Source organism: Hyla sarda, chromosome 2 (assembly GCF_029499605.1).
Source record: "Hyla sarda isolate aHylSar1 chromosome 2, aHylSar1.hap1, whole genome shotgun sequence".
In the NCBI taxonomy this organism is placed as follows: domain Eukaryota; kingdom Metazoa; phylum Chordata; class Amphibia; order Anura; family Hylidae; genus Hyla; species Hyla sarda.
In genome coordinates, this window is record NC_079190.1 from 201,479,009 (window position 1) to 201,501,973 (window position 22,965).

Consider the following 22,965-nt stretch of genomic DNA (forward strand, 5'->3'; position numbering starts at 1 on the left):
CAACACCCCCAGGTGAGCATACTAAACTCTGTTCACCTATATACATTTTTTACATGGTGCCTAACGTGAACAAAAGGCCTTTCTGCCACAAAAGAAAAAACAGCATTGTAAATGGCAGCCCTGTTATAGGTTTTGCATTGGAGCCCAGTTACCCCAATCAAAACTTGTGGTTTCGTACCTTGATGTTAAAAACTCCTGGCCTTCCAACTTGATTGTAGAATGATAGCTGATCCTTCACAGATGAAACCCACAATGTCAGCTGATTCAACTGGAGTTCAAATAAAGATCCGTTCTTTAACTGGTCCTCAATTTCATTTTGCTTATCTTGAAGATCCTTAGACACCTAAAACAACACAATAACAAAATATTGATGTATAATGTATGTTGAGAGATGATTTCCTGAAACTTATCACCCCCCCGCTCCCCCAAATATCCTCTAAAAATAATGTTGCAATATACTTTTTTTAAATCAATTTTTCTTTCTCTTAGACATGTCTGCACACAGAGATGGACACCACAAGAAACCAGAGATGAATTGAAAAAAAGTTTTTTTTCTTGTTTACCTGCTTTGGAGAAATGACCGTAGTAACTTGTAAAGTAAATCTCCTGCTGTTTTCTTATATTTCTCAATTCTTTTATGAATTAGTATTAGTACTAACTATATTCAGAAGCCCTCTTTGTTCCCCTCCCATTCATACATTTACTGTTTATGCTTTTATATTTTTTAAATATTCCTACAAAAAAAGATGAATGAAATAACTCTAAGGCTAGGTTCACAATGTGGAATCTCCAGATGGAAAATTTCTGCCCGGAGATTCCGAGTGCGGCCAGCGCGGACATTGCAATCCCTAATAGAATGCAATGTGTTCCACGAGGATATCAGCCCGAAGAATGAGCAACGCCATTCTTCAGTAGTGTTGGGCGCGAATATTTGCATTTTCAATTTTTATCGCAAATATCGCAAATTCGCGAATATTGCAAATATATTCGCTATATATTCGAAATTACAAATATTCACTTTTTTCTATATATTCGCATATGTGAATATTTGCATATTCCTTCTTTTCACGTGTGGGCCAATTAGAATGATTCAAATACACTTGTCAGAAGTTATCAACAACATCCCTAGCAACCAATAGTAAAGTTGCCCACCCCTCACTGTTTTCTTCCTCGAATATGCGAATATAACGAATATGCGGAATTTGCGAATATAGGACAAATTTTTGTCTATATATTCGCGAAATGTCACAAATTTGAATATGGGCAATGCTGCTTATCACTATTCTTCAGGTGGATATTTTAAAGCGGATTTTCAATTCACAAATTCCACTTCCAAAACTCCGAAGTGTGAATTTGTGAACAGAAAACCCATTCACTAGGCTTGTGCATTTTAGCAAGCAGATTTTCAGCCTGCAATTTCAAAGCAGAATTGCAGGCAGAAATTCCATAGTGTGAACCTAGCCTAATAGTGAGGTATTAAAAAATAAATAATAAAATGTAATACAATGCTGCACATTTTTCAAGTTGACATATATTTCAAATTGGACACCTAAACACTGAAATGGGGTGTCATTCTTCCCACTCCCTGCCTGTATTTTGATCCAGAGCTTTCCATTTCACCTCTATATCAGCCATCTCTAGCATGAGAAGGACCGGCATGGAATAGCAATATGCTAGGTATCGCACTTGATGTGACTGTATGGGAACAGGGTGGGAAGAATGGCACTGGATTAAAAAATTGTGCGCAGTAATAGATGATTCATTCATTTGTCAACTTTTCTTTAGAGGTACTCTTTAAGTATACAGTATATCATAAAGGTAATAGGAATTTAAAAAGGTCACTACTCTACAAGAAAACAATGATCAGTGGGTTCAGATCCCACAAAAAAAAGAGATAATGTGTTACTCAGTTCCTATTCCTGACTATGTACATTTGTATGCCTCTAACACCCATAATTATTATACAAATACCCCTTTTCATTTGCTCACAGCTTTAGAAATTTTCTCAGGGGAAGGGGGTTTGTCTTTCCCTTGTGGTGGTGGGAGGTGATTGGTGTGTCTGCTCATGCAGCCTTGTCCATGAGTCATCTTTTGTCCATGACTCATGTACAAGCTGAGGTTGCTGCAGGACTAATTAGTGTCCCAGTTGCTATGGGGAACCCTAGTGGTGGGATTTTCAGGAGCCATTTTCTTTATTGAATATTCCAAAAATTTTGAACACCCATATTACAAAAAGTTTTTCATTTTAATCAGTAAAAGCATATAAAACTTTTTCTGCAACTAGAAATCTCAGGGTCTACATCAGATTCATACCATTGATTCTCTTCCATTGGAAAATTCATTGTGAGAAGATACTCTAAAAGCTAATATACAAATAGCTACTAGTGGCTGCTGAAAATAATCTTGTATTTCTCACACATGCAGAAAGTTAACAATTATTCATAACAATACTACAGTAGTGAAAAAAATAAGACAACTTATTTCATTACAAACTTCATTTCTGTCAATTAATGATAACGTTTTGTTCATTAGCTTTAGCCAACTCAGATTTGCTGTAATTATTTTCAGTATACTTTGTAGGCTCTTAATAGGATTATTTAAAAGGATTTAAAGATTTAATGGGATTCTAAAGAATCAATTTCCTGGCATTCATGAAAAAAAGAACTCAACCCAAAAAGTAGATTCTGTACATTATGCAAATGTCGCTTATTTTTCGATAATGGCCTTGCATGGGTGCAAATAAGCTTTTTACTACAGGCAGAGCCTTTGCTGAATACTGGGGACCACATCCTGACAAACAGGACACACTTTGCCAAGCAGGAAGCTACATAAAACAATCACTGATGGGTAGAATGCCTGCAACTTACTGGTTGGTGACAGTAAAGAACAGAGGCATTTGGTAATTAGGAATAGATAAATGTATTGTGCTCTACTATTATCCAGAAATCGAAACACAGAGATAATTTCATATAAAAGAACGCTCCACATCTGTTTCCAGGTTGGTGGTTCTGCAGCTCAGTTCCATTGAAGTGAAAGGAGCCAAGATGTAATGCCACACTCAAAGTGGAGACAGTCAGTGAGCGGTCTTTGAAAGAAATTAGGCCTGTTTTTTCTATTTCTGGTTAAGATTAAAATGCTAAATGGGGTTGACATGATGGGCAATACAGTGGCACAGATTTACTGTTCCTATTTTGACGATTAAGCATTGGTTTTTGCAACACAATTTTAATGCACATTTTGGTCTGCTGTCATTTTAGAAAATTTCTTTAAGAAAAGAAACACCAAAAACTGCATTTTTAACACAATAAAGATGGCAAATTCATGGGCATTTCTCAAAACCCCACAGATTTATTATTGAAGCCTACACAAGAATGCATTTTCTTTCTCAGACTAGGTGTTCACTATTTTATTTTATTTATTTATTTATAAAAATTTTTACCTGAAAATTTCTGGCCACAAAAAATCTGGCCTGTCATTTTGCACTCTATTTTTTAAAAATAGAGGGTTTAGTCATGTCATTTTTATTTTTTGGTGTTTTTTCCCCTGCATTTTCCTTATAACAAGTCATGTAACTCTTTCATCATGTAACTCTAGGATTTCCATTTAAGAATTATTTTGCCTCCTTCTTTAACCCCTTAACGACGCAGGACGTATATTTACGTCCTGCGCCGGCTCCCGCGATATGAAGCAGGATCGCGCCGCGATCCCGCATCATATCGCGTGGGTCCCGGCGCTAATCAACGGCCGTGACCCGCGGCTAATACCACACATCGCCGATCGCGGCGATGTGCGGTATTAACCCTTTAGAAGCGGCGGTCAAAGCTGACCGCCGCTTCTAAAGTGAAACTGAAAGTATCCCGGCTGCTCAGTCGGGCTGTTCGGGACCGCCGCGGTGAAATTGCGGCGTCCCGAACAGCTGATCGGACACCGGGAGGGCTCTTACCTGCCTCCTCGGTGTCCGATCGACGAATGACTGCTCCGTGCCTGAGATCCAGGCAGGAGCAGTCAAGCGCCGATAATGCTGATCACAGGCGTGTTAATACACGCCTGTGATCAGGATGAGAGATCAGTGTGTGCAGTTATAGGGGACCTATAACACTGCAAAAAAATTTTTAAAAAAAGTGTTAATAAAGGTCATTTAACCCCTTCCCTAATAAAAGTTTGAATCACCCCCCTTTTCCCATAAGAAAAATAAAACAGTGTAAAAAAAAAAATAAATAAACATATGTGGTATCGCCGCGTGCGTAAATGTCCGAACTATAAAAATATATCATTAATTAAGCCGTACAGTCAATGGCGTACGTGCAAAAAAATTCCAAAGTCCAAAAAAGCGTATTTTGGTAACTTTTTATAACATTAAAAAATGAATAAAAAGTGATCAAAAAGTCAGATCAAAACAAAAATCATACCAATAAAAACTTGAGTCCTCATACCGCCCCGTACGTGGAAAAATAAAAAAGTTATAGGGGTCAGAAGATGACATTTTTAAACGTATACATTTTCCTGCATGTAGTTATGATTTTTTCCAGAAGTGCGACAAAATCAAACCTATATAAGTAGGGTATCATTTTAACCGTATGGACCTACAGAATAATGATAATGTGTAATTTTTACCGAAATATGCACTGCGTAGAAATGGAAGCCCCCAAAATTACAAAATGGCGTTTTTTTTTCGATTTTGTCGCACAATGATTTTTTTTTCAGTTTCGCCGTGCATTTTTGGGTAAAATGACTAATGTCACTGCAAAGTAGAATTGGCGACGCAAAAAATAAGCCATTATATGGATTTTTAGGTGGAAAATTGAAAGGGTTATGATTTTTTAAAGGTAAGGAGGAAAAAACGAAAGTGCAAAAACGGAAAAACCCTGAGTCCTTAAGGGGTTAAAAAAAAAATGCTATAGTATCAACATGCTACAATTTTGGAAAACTGTCACTGATCCAAAAAATGTCCAAGAAGAGTAATACAATGTGAAAGTAAAAAAAGGAGGTTTGGCTTTTTAATATTCCCTATTCACTTTCAGCTAACATCTGGCTACAGTGTTTTTAGAATATACAGTAAATCCAGAACCACAGACAATGGTCCAGATTTACTAAGAGTGGAGTAAAGCTTTCTTTGTGGGTTTTGATTCTCGACAAGTATATTTCCACGGTATTTACTCTTTTTTCCCCATGTTTTGCTATTTTTACATTTGCTCTGAGCTGTCAAGTTTCCCAGAGCTCAAGTCCACCACATTTTATTTGGGAACATTAGTAAATATGTTTGGATTATTTTGAAACTGTCGGGGATACGCCCCTTTTTTGTCTACCACGTGTTGTTTACATTTTTTAGTTGCACATTCTGGCACAGGCACAATTTGTGGCACAATGCAGCAAATTCTAGCGCACTGTGTCATATTTTGTTGCACAACCTGACAAAATAGGTCAGGTTAACAATTGTAAAATCAGGGCCAATGTATCATTTGCAGTCACAGTAGAGTCAGAGGCCCAGAGTTACTTAAAGTGTCATTTGTAAAAAATATAATGTACATAACATTACATTTATATTTATATTTGTAACATACACTGATTATAAATGTTTATATATTCAGGTGGAACAATTCTGTCTTGTACCTGTAGCTATTGCCTGTGTGTAGAGACAAAATACAGGAAGTGTGGGTGGACAAGCAGGGCTCTGTGAATTGAGGACAAGCAGGGCTCTATACACTGAGGACAAGCAGGGCTCTTTGCACTTATTATAAGCAGGCTCTGTGTACTGAGGACAAGCAGGGCTCTGTGCACTCAGGATAAGCAGGGGTCTGTGCACTGAGGATGAGCAGGGCACTGTGTACTGAGGACAAGCAGTGCTCTGTGCACTGAGAACAAGCAGGGCTCTGTACACTGAGGACAAGCAGGGCTCTGTGCACTGAGGATAAGCAGGGGTCTGTGCACTGAGGATGAGCAGGGCACTGTGTACTGAGGAGAAGCAGTGCTCTGTGCACTGAGGACAAGCAGGGCTCTGTGCACTGAGGACAAGCAGGGCTCTATGCACTGAAGATAAGAAGGCTCTGTGTACTGAGGATAAGCAGGGGTCTGTGCACTGAGGATGAGCAGGGCACTGTGTACTGAGGACAAACAGTGCTCTGTGCACTGAGGATAAGCAGGGGTCTGTGCACTGAGGATGAGCAGGGCATTGTGTACTGAGGACAAGCAGGGCTCTGTGTACTGAGGATAAACAGGGGTCTGTGCACTGAGGATAAGCAGGCTCTGTGTACTGAGGACAAGCAGGGCTCTATGCACTGAAGATAAGTGTCACGATGCCGGCTGGCAGGAGGTGGATCCTCTGTGCCAGAGAGGGATTGGCGTGGACCGTGCTAGTGGACCGGTTCTAAGTCACTACTGGTTTTCACCAGAGCCCGCCGCAAAGCGGGATGGTCTTGCTGCGGCGGTAGTGACCAGGTCGTATCCACTAGCAACGGCTCAACCTCTCTGACTGCTGAAGATAGGCGCGGTACAAGGGAGTAGGCAGAAGCAAGGTCGGACGTAGCAGAAGGTCGGGGCAGGCAGCAAGGATCGTAGTCAGGGGCAACGGCAGGAGGTCTGGAACACAGGCTAGGAACACATAAGGAAACGCTTTCACTGGCACAATGGCAACAAGATCCGGCGAGGGAGTGCAGGGGAAGTGAGGTATACATAGGGAGTGCACAGGTGAACACACTGATTAGAACCACTTGCGCCAATCAGCGGCGCAGTGGCCCTTTAAATCGCAGAGACCCGGCGCGCGCGCGCCCTAGGGAGCGGGGCCGCGCGCGCCGGGACAGGACCGATGGAGAGCGAGTCAGGTACGGGAGCCGGGGTGCGCATCGCGAGCGGGCGCCACCCGCATCGCGAATCGCATCCCGGCTGGAGGCGGTATCGCAGCGCACCGGGTCAGTGGATCTGACCGGAGCGCTGCAGTAGCGAGAGTGTAGCGAGCGATCCGGGGAGGAGCGGGGACCCGGAGCGCTCGGCGTAACAATAAGAAGGCTCTGTGTACTGAAGATAAGCCGGGCTCTGTGCACTGAGAACAAGCAGGGCTCTGTATACTGAGGCCAAGCAGGGCTCTGTACACTGAGGACAAGCAGGGCTCTGTGCACTGAGGATAAGCATGGGTCTGTGCACTGATGATGAGCAGGGCATTGTGTACTGTGGACAAGCAGGGCTCTGTGCACTGAGGACGAGCAGGGCACTGTGTACGGAGGACAAGCAGTGCTCTGTGCACTGAGGACAAGCAGGGCTCTATGCACTGAAGATAAGAAGGCTCTGTGTACTGAGGATAAGCCGTGGGTCTGTGTCCTGAGGATGAACAGGGCACTGTGTACTGAGGACAAGCAGTGCTCTGTGCACTGAGGATAAGCAGGGGTCTGTGCACTGAGGACAAACAAGGCTCTGTGCACTGAGGACAAGCAGAGCTCTATGCACTGAGGACGAGCAGGGCACTGTGTACTGAGGACAAGCAGTGCTCTGTGCACTGAGGACAAGCAGGGCTCTGTACACTGAGGACAAGCAGGGCTCTTTACACTGAGGATAAGAAGGCTCCCTACACTGAGGATTAGCAGGGTTCTGTGTAATGAGGACAAGCAGGGCTCTGTGCACTGAGGATAAGCAGGGGTCTGTGCACTGAGGATGAACAGGGCACTGTGTACTGAGGACAAGCAGTGCTCTGTGCACTGAAAACAAGCAGGGCTCTGTATACTGAGGACAAGCAGGGCTCTGTGCACTGAGGACAAGCAGGGCGCTGTGCACTGAGAACAAGCAGGGCTCTGTATACTGAGGACAAGCAGGGGTCTGTGCACTGAGGACAAACAAGGCTCTGTGCACTGAGGACAAGCAGAGCTCTATGCACTGAGGACGAGCAGGGCACTGTGTACTGAGGACAAGCAGTGCTCTGTGCACTGAGGACAAGCAGGGCTCTGTACACTGAGGACAAGCAGGGCTCTTTGCACTGAGGATAAGAAGGCTCCCTACACTGAGGGTTAGCAGGGCTCTGTGTACTGAGGACAAGCAGGGCTCTGTGCACTGAGGATAAGCAGGGGTCTGTGCACTCAGGTTGAACAGGGCACTGTGTACTGAGGACAATGAGTGCTCTGTGCACTGAAAACAAGCAGGGCTCTGTATACTGAGGACAAGCAGGGCTCTGTGCACTGAGGACAAGCAGGGCGCTGTGCACTTAGAACAAGCAGGGCTCTGTATACTGAGGACAAGCAGGGGTCTGTGCACTGAGGACAAGCAGGGCTCTATGCACTGATGACAATCAGGGCTCTGTGCACTGAGGTCAAACAGGGCTCTGTGTACTGAGGACAAGCAGGGCACTGTGTACTGAGGACAAGCAGTGCTCTGTACACTGAGGACAAGCAGGGCTCTTTGCACTGAGGATAAGAAGGCTCCCTACACTGAGGGTTAGCAGGGCTCTGTGTACTGAGGACAAGCAGGGCTCTGTGCACTGAGGATAAGCAGGGGTCTGTGCACTCAGGTTGAACAGGGCACTGTGTACTGAGGACAAGCAGGGCTCTGTGCACTGAGGATAAGCAGGGGTCTGTGCACTCAGGTTGAACAGGGCACTGTGTACTGAGGACAATGAGTGCTCTGTGCACTGAAAACAAGCAGGGCTCTGTATACTGAGGACAAGCAGGGCTCTGTGCACTGAGGACAAGCAGGGCGCTGTGCACTTAGAACAAGCAGGGCTCTGTATACTGAGGACAAGCAGGGGTCTGTGCACTGAGGACAAGCAGGGCTCTATGCACTGATGACAATCAGGGCTCTGTGCACTGAGGTCAAACAGGGCTCTGTGTACTGAGGACAAGCAGGGCTCTGTGCACTGAGGACAAGCAGGGCTCTGTGCACTGAGGACAAGCAGGGCTCTGTACAGTGTGGACAAGCAGGGCTCTGTGCACTGAGGACAAGCATGACTCTGTGCACTGAGGACAAGCAGGGCTCTGGACAGTGAGGACAAGCAGGGCTCTGTACACTGAAGATAAGAAGGCTCTGTGTACTGATGATAAGTCGGGGTCTGTGCACTGATGATGAGCAGGGCACTGTGTACTGAGGATAAGCAGTGCTCTGTGCACTGAGGACAAGCAGGGCTCTGTGCACGGAGGACAAGCATAGCTCTGTGCACTGAGGACAAGCAGGGCTCTGGACACTGAAGATAAGAAGGCTCTGTGTACTGAGGATAAGTCGGGGTCTGTACACTGAGGATAAGAAGGCTCTCTACACTGAGGACAAGCACGGCTCTGTGTACTGAGGACAAGCAGGGCTCTGTGTACTGAGGACAAACAGTGCTCTGTGCACTGAGGATACGCAGGGGTCTGTGCACTTAGGATGAGCAAGGCACTGTGTACTGAGGACAAGCAGTGCTCTGTGCACTGAGAACAAGCAGGGCTCTGTATACTGAGGACAAGCAGGGCTCTGTGCACTGAGGACAAGCATGGCGCTGTGCACTGAGAACAAGCAGGGCTCTGTATACTGAGGACAAGCAGGGGTCTGTGCACTGAGGACAAGCAGGGCTCTATGCATTGAAGACAAGCAGGGCTCTGTGCACTGAGGTCAAACAGGGCTCTGTGCACTGAGAACAAGCAGGGCTCTGTGCACTGAGGTCAAACAGGGCTCTGTGCACTGAGGACAAGCAGGGCTCTGTGCACTGAGAACAAGCAGGGCTCTGTGCACTGAGAACAAGCAGGGCTCTGTATACTGAGGACAAGCAGGGGTCTGTGCACTGAGGACAAGCAGGGCTCTATGCATTGAGGAGAAGCAGGGCTCTGTGCACTGAGGTCAAAAAGGGCTCTGTGCACTGAGGACAAGCAGTGCTCTGTATAGTGAGGACAAGCAGGGCTTTGTATACTGAGGCTCTGTGACATGCCCCTGGTTCACACAGCAGGATGATTGACAAGCCAGGATTCTGCACAGAGCCCTGCTTGTACTGCCCTCACTTCCTGTATTTTGTCCCTGCACAGGGATAGCAATAGTGTTGCTCGCGAATATTTGTGCCAAGGGACTGGCGCAAGGCGAATGTGATGCCAATGTTCAAAAAGGGCTCTAGGTCTTCCCCAGGAAACTATAGACCGGTAAGTTTAACGTGCATTGTGGGTAAATTGTTTTAAGGACTTATAAGGGATTACATACAGGAATACATAGGGGATAATATTATAAGTGATAACCAGCATGGGTTTACTAAGGATAGAAGTTGTCAAACCAATCTAATTTGCTTTTATGAAGAGGTGAGTAGAAGCCTTGACAGAGGAATGGCTGTGGATATAGTGTTTCTGGATTTTGCTAAAGCATTTGATACTGTCCCTCATAGACGTCTGACAGAGAGTGGTGGTCAATGATTCGTACTCTGATTGGTCCCCGGTTATTAGTGGTGTACCCCAAGGTTCAGTACTGGGCCCGCTGTTGTTTAATTTATTTATCAATGATATAGAGGATGGCATTAACAGCTCTGTTTCTATCTTTGCAGATGACACCAAGCTTTGTAGCACGGTACAGTCTATAGAGGATGTGCATAAGTTACAAGATGACTTGGATAGACTAAGTGTCTGGGCATCCACTTGGCAAATGAGGTTCAATGTAGATAAATGTAAAGTTATGCATCTGGGTACTAAGAACATGCATGCATCGTATGTCTTAGGGGGGATTAAACTGTCAGAGTCACTGGTAGAGAAGGATCTGGGTGTACTTGTAGATCACAGACTACAGAATAGCATGCAATGTCAGGCTGCTGCTTCCAAAGCCGGCAGGATATTGTCATGTATAAAAAGAGGCATGGACTCGAGGGACAGGGACATAATACTCCCCCTTTATAAAGCATTGGTGCGGCCTCACCTGGAATATGCTGTTCAGTTTTGGGCACCGGTCATAAAAGGGACACTGTGGAGCTGGAAAGGGTGCAGAGACGCGCGACTAAACTAATATGGGGCATGGAACATCTTAGCTATGAGGAGCGATTAAAGGAGTTACAATTATTTAGTCTTGAGAAGAGACTTTTAAGGGGGGATATGATAAATGTATATAAGTATATTAATGGCCCATACAAAAAATATGGAGAAAAACTGTTCCAGGTTTAACCCCCCCAAAGGACGAGGGGGCACTCCCTCCGTCTGGAGAAGAAAAAGTTTAGTCTCAAGGGGCGACACGCCTTCTTTACCATGAGAACTGTGAACTTATGGAACAGTCTACCTCAGGAACTGGTCACAACAGAAAAAATTAACAGCTTTAAAACAGGATTAGATACATTCCTGGAACAAAATAACATTAATGCTTATGAAGAAATATAAAATCCCATCCCCTCTCCAATATCGCGCCACACCCCTACCCTTCAATTCTCTGGCTGAACTTGATGGACGTATGTCTTTTTTTCAACCGTACTAACTATGTAACTATATATTCGCAATTCAAATTTTAATTGCAAATATTGCATATTCGCGAATTCACGAATATTGCGAATATAGCACTATATATTTGTAATTATGAATATTTGCTTTTTTTCAGCATATGCGAAAATTTATGTGCATATTCGCGAATATTGAGCCCTCCCTTCTTTAATGGTATAGGGAACTGTGACTAGTGCATTAACTCTGTGATTTTATGCCCATTGTAACCAATAGGCCCATTGTGTTCTATGGAGATCTCACAGCATGTAAAATAGTAAGATAAGCAGGACTGTCTCGACAGCACAGTGGAATGGGAGACCATCACTGGTTCGATTCCCAGGGTGGGGCAGAGTGTCACAGTGTTATGGTTTAATTTTACTTTCCTGGAAAAGCTTCTGAGTTGCCCATAGCAACCAATCAGATTGCTTCTTTCATTTTTCACAAGGCCTCTGCAAAATGAAAGAAGCAATCTGATTGGTTGCTATGGGCAACTCAGCCGCTTTTCCTGGAAAAATTTCTGAGTTGCCCATAGCAACCAGATTGCTTCCTTCATTTTTCAGGGGCCTTTTCAAAAATGAAAGAAGCAATCTGATTGGTTGCTATGCTGGTTTTGATGAATCTCCCCCATAGAGGGAAATTTATCAAAACCTGTCCAGAGGAAAAGTTTATGAGTTGCTGCCAACACCTCCACACTGTGTCATTCAGCCACTATATGGTCTCCTTATGCTGCCAACACCTTAACGCTGTATCATTTAGCCACTACATGATCTCCTTATGCTGCCAACACCTCCACGCTGTGTCATTTAGCCACTATATGGTCTCCTCATGCTTCAGCCACATCCAAGTTGTGTCATTCAGCCACTATATGGTCTCCTCATGCTGCCAACACCTCCACACTGTGTCATTCAGTCACTATAAGGTCTCCTCATGCTGCCAACTTCTCCACACTGTGTCATTCAGCCACTATATGGTCTCTTCATGCTGCCAACATCTCCACACTGTGTCATTCAGCCACTATATGGTCTCCTCATACCGATTCCACCTCCAGGCTCTGTCATTGTGCCGCTTTTCAGCAGTGATTCTAATAGCGATGCCTGTAATCTGCATGTCATACTGAATTATTTCACTACCCCAGCACACTTCATATGCGTGTTAGAACAAAGAAAAGTGTTCTACACCCCTATTGAGGCTCTCTGTAGACTAGAAATAGCAGTTTTTAATATAGATTCACCGCAAATAAATTCGACCCAAAGCTAATTTTTTCTAAAAATTCGGCAAATCGGCCGAATCAAATTTTTCAAAAGTTCGCTCATCTCTAATTGGTACAGTGCATTATTAAATTTATTCAAAGATAAATACTGTAGCTGCTGATCAAAGCAATATTTGTGTTTGGAATTCAGCTTATGCCTTCACAAAGAATAGCATATACATTTTTCTTCAAAACTAAATCCCAGTAACCATAAACCTACAACAATTTACCCATGTATATGTAAATAATCCACAAAAATGATTTTGTAATTAAATGATAATCTTTATTAGGAGTTCATACGAATAGACAACATGATTAGTGTATCCCGCCCTCCCATTCAAAGCATATACACATAAGACACAATACAATAAATTGATGGGAGAACATCCAACATGAAAAGATAATTAATGGTAATAATAAATAGCAAAAAATTACATAAATATGCATCTATTGAAGGTCAGCAGAATTAGATGTAAACAACAATAAAAATTAAGTGACCTGTGCCCATAGTTCATAAGTAACTACTGAATAAATATCTAGTACAGTATAACACCGCAATGGTCCTATTTAAAGTGCACTATAGTTAATAATATATATATATATATATATATATATATATATATATATATATATATATATATACATATATATATATATATATATATGGCATGCACATATGGCTTAATTCAATTCACTAACATAATGCAAGAACCCCCTGTGTGCTGGGTATACAGACCACAGAACCACATCAAGGTGATGCCAACCAGCTGATATAGAGAGATGCCGCCTCTGGATGTTCCCCCACCTCACACTTCAACGCCTTTTGCTCTGCTTCCTCTAGGAGTAGTGAGTGGGGGAAGTGTGGGGGTATTGATATAAAAACCACTCAATCAATGGCCAATCGCTTACCAAGTTGATGGCATAAATAATATATGGCGCTTCTGATGCCACGCCGCAGCTATTCCCGGTGGCAAAGCGCGAGAGTTGACGGGCGGTTTCCGGCAGCGGGACTGGCGGCAGCGTGGCATCTCAAGCGCCATGTATTATTGGTGCCATCAACTTGGTTAGCGGTTTTCATGCCTTATATATATATTATTAACTATAGTACACTTTAAATACTAGATATTTATTCAGTTGTTACTTATGAACTATGGGCACAGGTCCCTTTATTTTCATTTTTGCTTACATCTTATTCTGCCGGCTTTTAACCCTATTGCATTACATTGATCCATGAAATCTGTGCTGGATTGCTAAGGACTGCCAAAGGGAGCCCTAAGCAATCTCAGAGCCAGGGAAGAAGCCAAGGACAACGTAAGGCCTCGGGCTTCCTTATTAACCCATAGCACCCCCATGATTAAATCGCGGGGGCTATGGGCCCACTAGACACCAGGGAATAGCGAAATTTTATGTTTAAATGCCGTGATATGTATAGATCATGGTATTTAACCAGTTAAATGACGGACATCAGAGCGATCGCTGATGTCCGTCATTACCAGCAGATGTCATCTTCCAGTCATGATGCAGACCCAGGCCCCTGTCATGTCTGCCCAACCAACCCATAACATACATATATGTCATGGATCAGGAAGGGGTTAATAGATGCATTTTTATGTAATTTTTTGCTATTTATTATTACCAATTATTATCTATTCATGTTGGATGTTCCCCCGTCAATTTATTTTAATGTGTCTTATGTGTATATGTTTTTAATGGGAGGGCGGGGTACACTAATCATATTGTTTATTGATATGAACTCACAATAAAGATTATCATTTGATTACAAAATACTTTTTGTGGATTATTTACATATACATGGGCAAGTTGTTGTAGGTTTATTGTTTGATTGATGTCTTGCCAAGTAGCTTTTTGATGCGGTTTCAGCTTCTGTATAGTTCGGGTCCTATCCTTTGTGTAGGTTGTGTTCTAAATCCCATTAACCCCTTCAGGACATCAAGTATTTTCATTTTTGCACTTTCATTTTTTCCAACTCATTTTGCACTTTCGTTTTTTTCAACTCACTTCTAAAAACTTCAAATAATTTCACCACAAAATGTACGGTAAAACCAAAAAAAATATTTGTGAAGAAAAATTGAAAAAATTCCATTTTGTAACTTTTGGGAGCTTCCGATTCTATGCAGAGCACTTTTTTGTAAAAATTACACCTTATTTTTATTCTGTAGGTCCATATGATTAAAATAATACCCAACATATATAGGTTTTATTTGTTTTTTTACTTCTTTTAAAAAATAAAAAAAAATTGTACGAAAATTAGCATGTTCAAAAATGTTCTATCCTGACCCGTGTAACTTTTTATTTTTTTGTATACGGGGCTATATGAGGACTCATTTTTTGTGATCTCTAGTTTTTATCGGTACCGGTTTAGTTTTTATGGGACTTTATGATCACTTGTTATACATTTTTAAGATTCATAAAGTTACCAAAAATATGCAATTCTGGACTTTGGTATTTTTTGCTGGGATGTTTTTCTTTACATTTTAGATGCCGCAATCAAGTTTTATCGTGACATCTCAGGGGTTAATGCCGGACATCACTGCAATCAGTAATGTCCGGCAATAGCCACATGTACCGGCGGCTGAGAGTCGCTGGGACCACCCCGTTATGATGGCAGTTCTAATTTAAGAAAACATTAAAGCTATATAAACTATTGATACGTGTCATTATACTAATCTTCAACCATTAGTTATTGACAGAAGAAATTGAATCTAAATCTGTATGACAGAAAAGCAATGATGGTTACCATGGCAACTGCAAGAATGACAAAAGAAGCGGAATGGAAGTCAGAGAAACAAATAACGTATACTTTGTTTTTTTCCCACTGAATTATAACTATGTCTAAGTACAGTTTTCTGAAAGGATATAATAAGAATACATTAAAGACAGAGAAGAGTATTCATCCCAGATGTATTTTTTTTTACATGCAATTGTCACGATGCCGGCTGGCAGGTAGTGGATCCTCTGTGCCAGAGAGGGATTGGCGTGGACCGTGCTAGTGGACCGGTTCTAAGCCACTACTGGTTTTCACCAGAGCCCGCCGCAAAGCGGGATGGTCTTGCTGCGGCGGTAGTGACCAGGTCGTATCCACTAGCAACGGCTCACCTCTCTGGCTGCTGAAGATAGGCGCGGTACAAGGGAGTAGGCAGAAGCAAGGTCGGACGTAGCAGAAGGTCGGGGCAGGCAGCAAGGATCGTAGTCAGGGGCAACGGCAGAAGGTCTGGAAACACAGGCAAGGAACACACAAGGAACGCTTTCACTGGCACTAAGGCAACAAGATCCGGCAAGGGAGTGCAAGGGAAGTGAGGTAATATAGGGAAGTGCACAGGTGATAACCCTAATTGGAACCACTGCGCCAATCAGCGGCGCAGTGGCCCTTTAAATCGCAGAGACCCGGCGCGCGCGCGCCCTAGGGAACGGGGCCGCGCGCGCCGGGACAGAACAGACGGGGAGCGAGTCAGGTAGGGGAGCCGGGGTGCGCATCGCGAGCGGGCGCTACCCGCATCGCGAATCGCATCCCGGCTGGCAGCGGGATCGCAGCGCCCCGGGTCAGAGGACGTGACCGGAGCGCTGCAGCGGAGGGAGTGAAGCGAGCGCTCCGGGGAGGAGCGGGGACCCGGAGCGCTCGGCGTAACAGTACCCCCCCCCTTGGGTCTCCCCCTCTTCTTGGAGCCTGAGAACCTGAGGAGCAGACTTTTGTCAAGGATGTTGTCCTCAGGTTCCCAGGATCTCTCTTCAGGACCACAACCCTCCCAGTCTACTAAAAAAAAATTTTTCCCTCTGACCTTTTTGGCAGCCAAAATTTCCTTGACCGAGAAGACGTCCGAGGAGCCGGAAACAGGAGTGGGAGGAACAGATTTGGGAGAAAAACGGTTGAGGATGAGTGGTTTGAGAAGAGAGACGTGAAAGGCATTAGGGATACGAAGAGAAGGAGGAAGAAGAAGTTTATAAGAGACAGGATTAATTTGACACAAAATTTTGAAAGGACCAAGATAGCGTGGTCCCAACTTGTAGCTAGGGACACGGAAGCGGACATATTTAGCGGAGAGCCATACCTTGTCTCCAGGGGAAAAAACGGGGGGAGCTCTTCTTTTCTTATCCGCGAACCTCTTCATGCGTGAAGAAGCCTGTAAGAGAGAATTTTGGGTCTCTCTCCATATAATGGAAAGGTCACAAGAAATTTCATCCACAGCGGGCAGACCAGAGGGCAAGGGGGTAGGGAGGGGGGGAAGAGGGTGACGGCCGTACACCACGAAAAATGGGGATTTGGAGGAAGATTCAGAGACCCTGAAGTTATACGAGAATTCGGCCCATGGAAGGAGATCTGCCCAGTCATCCTGGCGGGAGGAAACAAAATGTCGCAAATAATCACCCAGGATCTGGTTAATTCTTTCTACTTGTCCATTGGACTGGGGATGATATGCAGAGGAAAAATTTAATTTAATCTTGAGTTGTTTACAGAGAGCCCTCCAGAATTTAGACACGAATTGGACCCCTCTATCCGAGACAATCTGCGTAGGCAACCCGTGAAGACGAAAAATGTGTACAAAAAATTGTTTAGCCAACTGAGGCGCAGAAGGAAGACCAGGAAGAGGGATGAAATGTGCCATTTTGGAGAATCGATCAACGACCACCCAAATAACGGTGTTGCCACGGGAAGGGGGTAAATCAGTAATAAAATCCATACCAATCAGAGACCAAGGCTGTTCGGGGACAGGCAGAGGATGAAGAAAACCAGCGGGCTTCTGGCGAGGAGTCTTATCCCGGGCACAGATAGTGCAGGCTCGCACAAAGTCCCCAACATCCGTCTCCAGAGTCGGCCACCAATAGAAGCGGGAGATGAGTTGCACAGATTTCTTGATGCCCGCATGACCTGCGAGATGGGAGGAGTGACCCCATTTGAGGATTCCGAGGCGTTGGCGTGGAGAAACAAAGGTCTTTCCTGGAGGAGTCTGCCTGATGGAGGCAGGAGAAGTGGAGATCAGGCAGTCAGGTGGAATGATGTGTTGCGGAGGGAGATCAACTTCTGAGGCATCCGAGGAACGAGAGAGAGCATCGGCCCTAATGTTCTTATCGGCAGGACGAAAGTGAATCTCAAAATTAAATCGGGCAAAGAACAGAGACCACCGGGCCTGGCGAGGATTCAGCCGTTGGGCAGACTGGAGGTAGGAGAGGTTCTTGTGGTCGGTGTAGATAATAACAGGAAATCTTGATCCCTCCAGCAGATGCCTCCATTCCTCAAGTGCTAATTTAATGGCTAGAAGCTCTCGATCCCCGATGGAGTAGTTCCTCTCCGCTGGAGAGAAGGTCCTAGAGAAAAAACCACAAGTGACAGCATGCCCGGAAGAATTTTTTTGTAGAAGAACAGCTCCAGCTCCCACTGAGGAGGCATCAACCTCCAATAGGAAGGGTTTGGAAGGGTCAGGTCTGGAGAGCACGGGAGCCGAAGAAAAGGCAGACTTGAGTCGTTTAAAGGAGTCTTCTGCTTGAGGAGGCCAGGACTTGGGATCAGCATTTTTTTTGGTTAAAGCCACGATAGGAGCCACAATGGTAGAAAAATGTGGAATAAATTGCCTGTAATAATTGGCGAACCCCAAAAAGCGTTGGATAGCACGGAGTCCGGAGGGGCGTGGCCAATCTAAGACGGCAGAGAGTTTGTCTGGATCCATCTGTAGTCCCTGGCCAGAGACCAAATATCCTAGAAAAGGAAGAGATTGGCATTCAAACAGACATTTCTCAATTTTGGCATAGAGTTGGTTGTCACGAAGTCTCTGAAGAACCATACGGACATGCTGGCGGTGTTCTTCTAGATTGGCAGAAAAAATTAGGATATCGTCCAGATATACAACAACACAGGAGTATAACAGATCACGAAAAATTTCATTGACAAAGTCTTGGAAGACGGCAGGGGCATTGCACAGTCCAAAGGGCATGACCAGATACTCAAAGTGTCCATCTCTGGTGTTAAATGCCGTTTTCCACTCGTCCCCCTCTCTGATGCGGATGAGGTTATAGGCGCCTCTTAAGTCCAATTTAGTGAAGATGTGGGCACCTTGGAGGCGATCAAAGAGTTCAGAGATGAGGGGTAAGGGGTAGCGGTTCTTAACCGTGATTTTATTAAGACCGCGGTAGTCAATGCAAGGACGTAGGGAGCCATCTTTTTTGGACACAAAGAAAAATCCGGCTCCGGCAGGAGAGGAGGATTTACGGATAAAGCCCTTTTTTAGATTCTCCTGGACGTATTCGGACATGGCAAGAGTCTCTGGGGCAGAGAGAGGATAAATTCTGCCCCGGGGTGGAGTAGTACCCGGGAGGAGGTCGATAGGGCAATCATAAGGCCTGTGAGGAGGTAGAGTCTCAGCTTGTTTTTTGCAGAAAACATCCGCGAAGTCCATATAGGCCTTAGGGAGACCGGTTACTGGAGGAACCACAGAGTTACGGCAAGGGTTTCTGGGAACCGGTTTTAGACAGTTCTTGGAACAAGAGGGCCCCCAACTCTTGATCTCCCCAGTGGACCAATCCAGGGTTGGGGAATGAAGTTGAAGCCAGGGAAGTCCAAGGAGAATTTCTGAGGTGCAATTGGGGAGGACCAAAAGTTCAATCCTCTCATGATGAGATCCGATGCTCATAAGAAGGGGCTCCGTGCGGAAACATATGGTACAGTCCAATCTTTCATTATTTACACAATTGATGTAGAGGGGTCTGGCGAGACTGGTCACCGGGATGTTGAACCTGTTGACGAAAGAGGCCAAAATAAAATTTCCTGCAGATCCAGAGTCCAAGAAGGCCACAGCAGGGAAGGAGAAGGCAGAGGCAGACATCCGCACAGGCACTGTAAGACGTGGAGAAGCAGAGTAGACATCAAGGACTGTCTCACCTTTGTGCGGAGTCAGCGTACGTCTTTCCAGGCGGGGAGGACGGATAGGACAATCCCTCAGGAAGTGTTCGGTACTAGCACAGTACAGGCAGAGGTTCTCCATACGGCGTCGTGTCCTCTCTTGAGGTGTCAGGCGAGACCGGTCGACCTGCATAGCCTCCACGGCGGAAGGCACAAGAACAGATTGCAGGGGACCAGAGGAGAGAGGAGCCGAGGAGGAGAAACGCCTCGTGCGAACAGAGTCCATATCTTGGCGGAGTTCCTGACGCCTTTCGGAAAAACGCATGTCAATGCGAGTGGCTAGGTGAATAAGTTCATGTAGATTAGCAGGAATTTCTCGTGCGGCCAGAACATCTTTAATGTTGCTGGATAGGCCTTTTTTGAAGGTCGCGCAGAGGGCCTCATTATTCCAGGACAATTCTGAAGCAAGAGTACGGAATTGTACGGCATACTCGCCAACGGAAGAATTACCCTGGACCAGGTTCAACAGGGCAGTCTCAGCAGAAGAGGCTCGGGCAGGTTCCTCAAAGACACTTCGGATTTCCGAGAAGAAGGAGTGTACAGAGGCAGTGACGGGGTCATTGCGGTCCCAGAGCGGTGTGGCCCATGACAGGGCTTTTCCGGACAGAAGGCTGACTACGAAAGCCACTTTAGACCTTTCAGTGGGAAACAGGTCCGACATCATCTCCAGATGCAGGGAACACTGGGAAAGAAAGCCACGGCAAAACTTAGAGTCCCCATCAAATTTATCCGGCAAGGATAGGCGTAGCCCAGGAGCGGCCACTCGCTGCGGAGGAGGTGCAGGAGCTGGCGGCGGAGATGACTGCTGAAGCTGTGGTAGTAACTGTTGTAGCATAACGGTCAGTTGAGACAGCTGTTGGCCTTGATGCGCTATCTGTTGTGACTGCTGGGCGACCACCGTGGTGAGGTCAGCGACAACTGGCAGAGGAACTTCAGCGGGATCCATGGCCGGATCTACTGTCACGATGCCGGCTGGCAGGTAGTGGATCCTCTGTGCCAGAGAGGGATTGGCGTGGACCGTGCTAGTGGACCGGTTCTAAGCCACTACTGGTTTTCACCAGAGCCCGCCGCAAAGCGGGATGGTCTTGCTGCGGCGGTAGTGACCAGGTCGTATCCACTAGCAACGGCTCACCTCTCTGGCTGCTGAAGATAGGCGCGGTACAAGGGAGTAGGCAGAAGCAAGGTCGGACGTAGCAGAAGGTCGGGGCAGGCAGCAAGGATCGTAGTCAGGGGCAACGGCAGAAGGTCTGGAAACACAGGCAAGGAACACACAAGGAACGCTTTCACTGGCACTAAGGCAACAAGATCCGGCAAGGGAGTGCAAGGGAAGTGAGGTAATATAGGGAAGTGCACAGGTGATAACCCTAATTGGAACCACTGCGCCAATCAGCGGCGCAGTGGCCCTTTAAATCGCAGAGACCCGGCGCGCGCGCGCCCTAGGGAGCGGGGCCGCGCGCGCCGGGACAGAACAGACGGGGAGCGAGTCAGGTAGGGGAGCCGGGGTGCGCATCGCGAGCGGGCGCTACCCGCATCGCGAATCGCATCCCGGCTGGCAGCGGGATCGCAGCGCCCCGGGTCAGAGGACGTGACCGGAGCGCTGCAGCGGAGGGAGTGAAGCGAGCGCTCCGGGGAGGAGCGGGGACCCGGAGCGCTCGGCGTAACAGCAATTGTCACAGTAAAACTGGCAAGTGTTATAATTTATAGCTGCCACTAACTGTAAAATACATCCCATTGTCTGCTGTTTTAGTTAAATTTGGGCTAAATATTAGACAGGGTTATTTCTTTATTTGGTATAAACAACAGTAACAAATATCTTATAATCTGATATTTTAAACCTCATGCTAATCACAAGAAAGAGGTATTTACCCTTTATCAAACCCCAAGATATGAAATACTTCTGCTGCTGGAGGGTACCAAGTCAATTCACAAGAACAGGCAGGCCAGATAGCCCCTATGCCAGGGAACAGGCAGAGATGGGACTGGTGCAGACATGGGTAGTAAGCTGGCGGCCGGGTAGCAGAGTCAGGTTTTTAGTCATGGCAGGTTCAGAGTCAAGAGTCCAGGTCAAGCACAGAAAGTGTAAGGCAAATAAAAGATCAGGAGAGCAGGCACATGTCAGACACAGGATAACAAATCAGAAATAACACCCTTTTGCTATACACACTTTTGCAATGCACATTATTGCTCAGGCACAAGTGAGTGGGCAAAGCAGCCCTAAATAGGTAGTAACAAGCAGGAATAGATGAAGGACAAATTAGGAGTGTCTGAGCTGGCTCTTTAAATTGCAAGAAAACAAAAATAAAATGCCCTATGTCCTAGACTGGGAACTGCAGCAACAGTGGAGAAAGTAGGAAGAGGACAAAAGAGGGAAGAAAGTGTGAGTCCACAAGAGACTTATTCTTAAACTGTGACCTAAGGATTATTGCCTTGGTCAGGAGGAAGCTCTTACAGATTTTGTTGTATGATACAATAGGTTTATCTTTTTAGATGTGGTTATCACATGTAGCACTGTACGAGTTATACGAGATCATCATAGACTGTTGCTTTGTGTTCCTTATTTAAGGGTAACTTGTATTGCATTAGTGATTTGTCACTGGTAATCAATAGCATTGCTTTTCTGGGTAATGGTTGGTTGTATTGCATCCATGATAGTTATTAGACACTGATTGTAAAGCATATTGAAAGTCTCCTGTTGTACATGTGTTGCTAGATTGTGATTGTACCCTTAGTTGTGTGAGCTGTAACTCTACACTCTTTTCCTTGTTTCCCTAGTGTGAGAGGGCATACATGCTTGTGCGAGATACCCCAGTGTAGCCTGTTTGTGTATGTGTCAGTGGTACAGTATAAACTAGTATGGCTTACTGCAAACAAAGGTTATTGTCCCGCCATCTGATATTGTGCTTGAGACTCTGTTGTTCAGAATGAGTTTCCTTAGGAAGAAGTTTTGTGCATTGATGATGGAGGATAGAAGGCCCAAATTTGGGGCTGTACCACATTGATCTACCACTATGGGATAATGGAGTGGGATAATAGCAGAAGAGCTTATATGCTGTGGTGCACTGGTTTACCCAGAGATAGGGGATGAGATAGGAGGTATGGCTCTGAAGCTTGATTTAGGGGTTTATCCCAACAACGAGAGCCGAGCTGTGGCTGAGGTTGATTGATTCTTTTACATGACCTAAAATGTGAGGTGCAGAGAAATGAGGAACTTGAGAAAGAGTTGCAGACAAAAACACAGATTATTCATGATAAAGATAGGCAGATTTGCATGTTGGAATCAGAATTAATGGAATGGGAGAACCAATGTATAGATACTGATGGAAAATTGACTCAGTCTTATGCTGAGATCAAGGAGTTGAGGAATGAGATTGCTAAAAACAAGTTCCCCAAAATGGTGTCTGGTGTGGCCTCTTCCCATAATT

At 45.2% G+C, this 22,965-nt stretch overlaps 1 protein-coding gene across 2 annotated transcripts in view; it reads right to left on the bottom strand.

Moving 5' to 3' along the window:
* Positions 1–22,965, bottom strand: part of DMD (dystrophin) — a 2,642,350-nt gene that overhangs the window by 1,018,396 nt on the left and 1,600,989 nt on the right. For both annotated transcript variants that reach the window (XM_056556147.1, XM_056556148.1), the window contains exon 48: positions 179–343. In XM_056556147.1, coding sequence (XP_056412122.1) covers positions 179–343 — 165 coding nt within the window. The remainder of the gene's footprint in view (positions 1–178; positions 344–22,965) is intronic.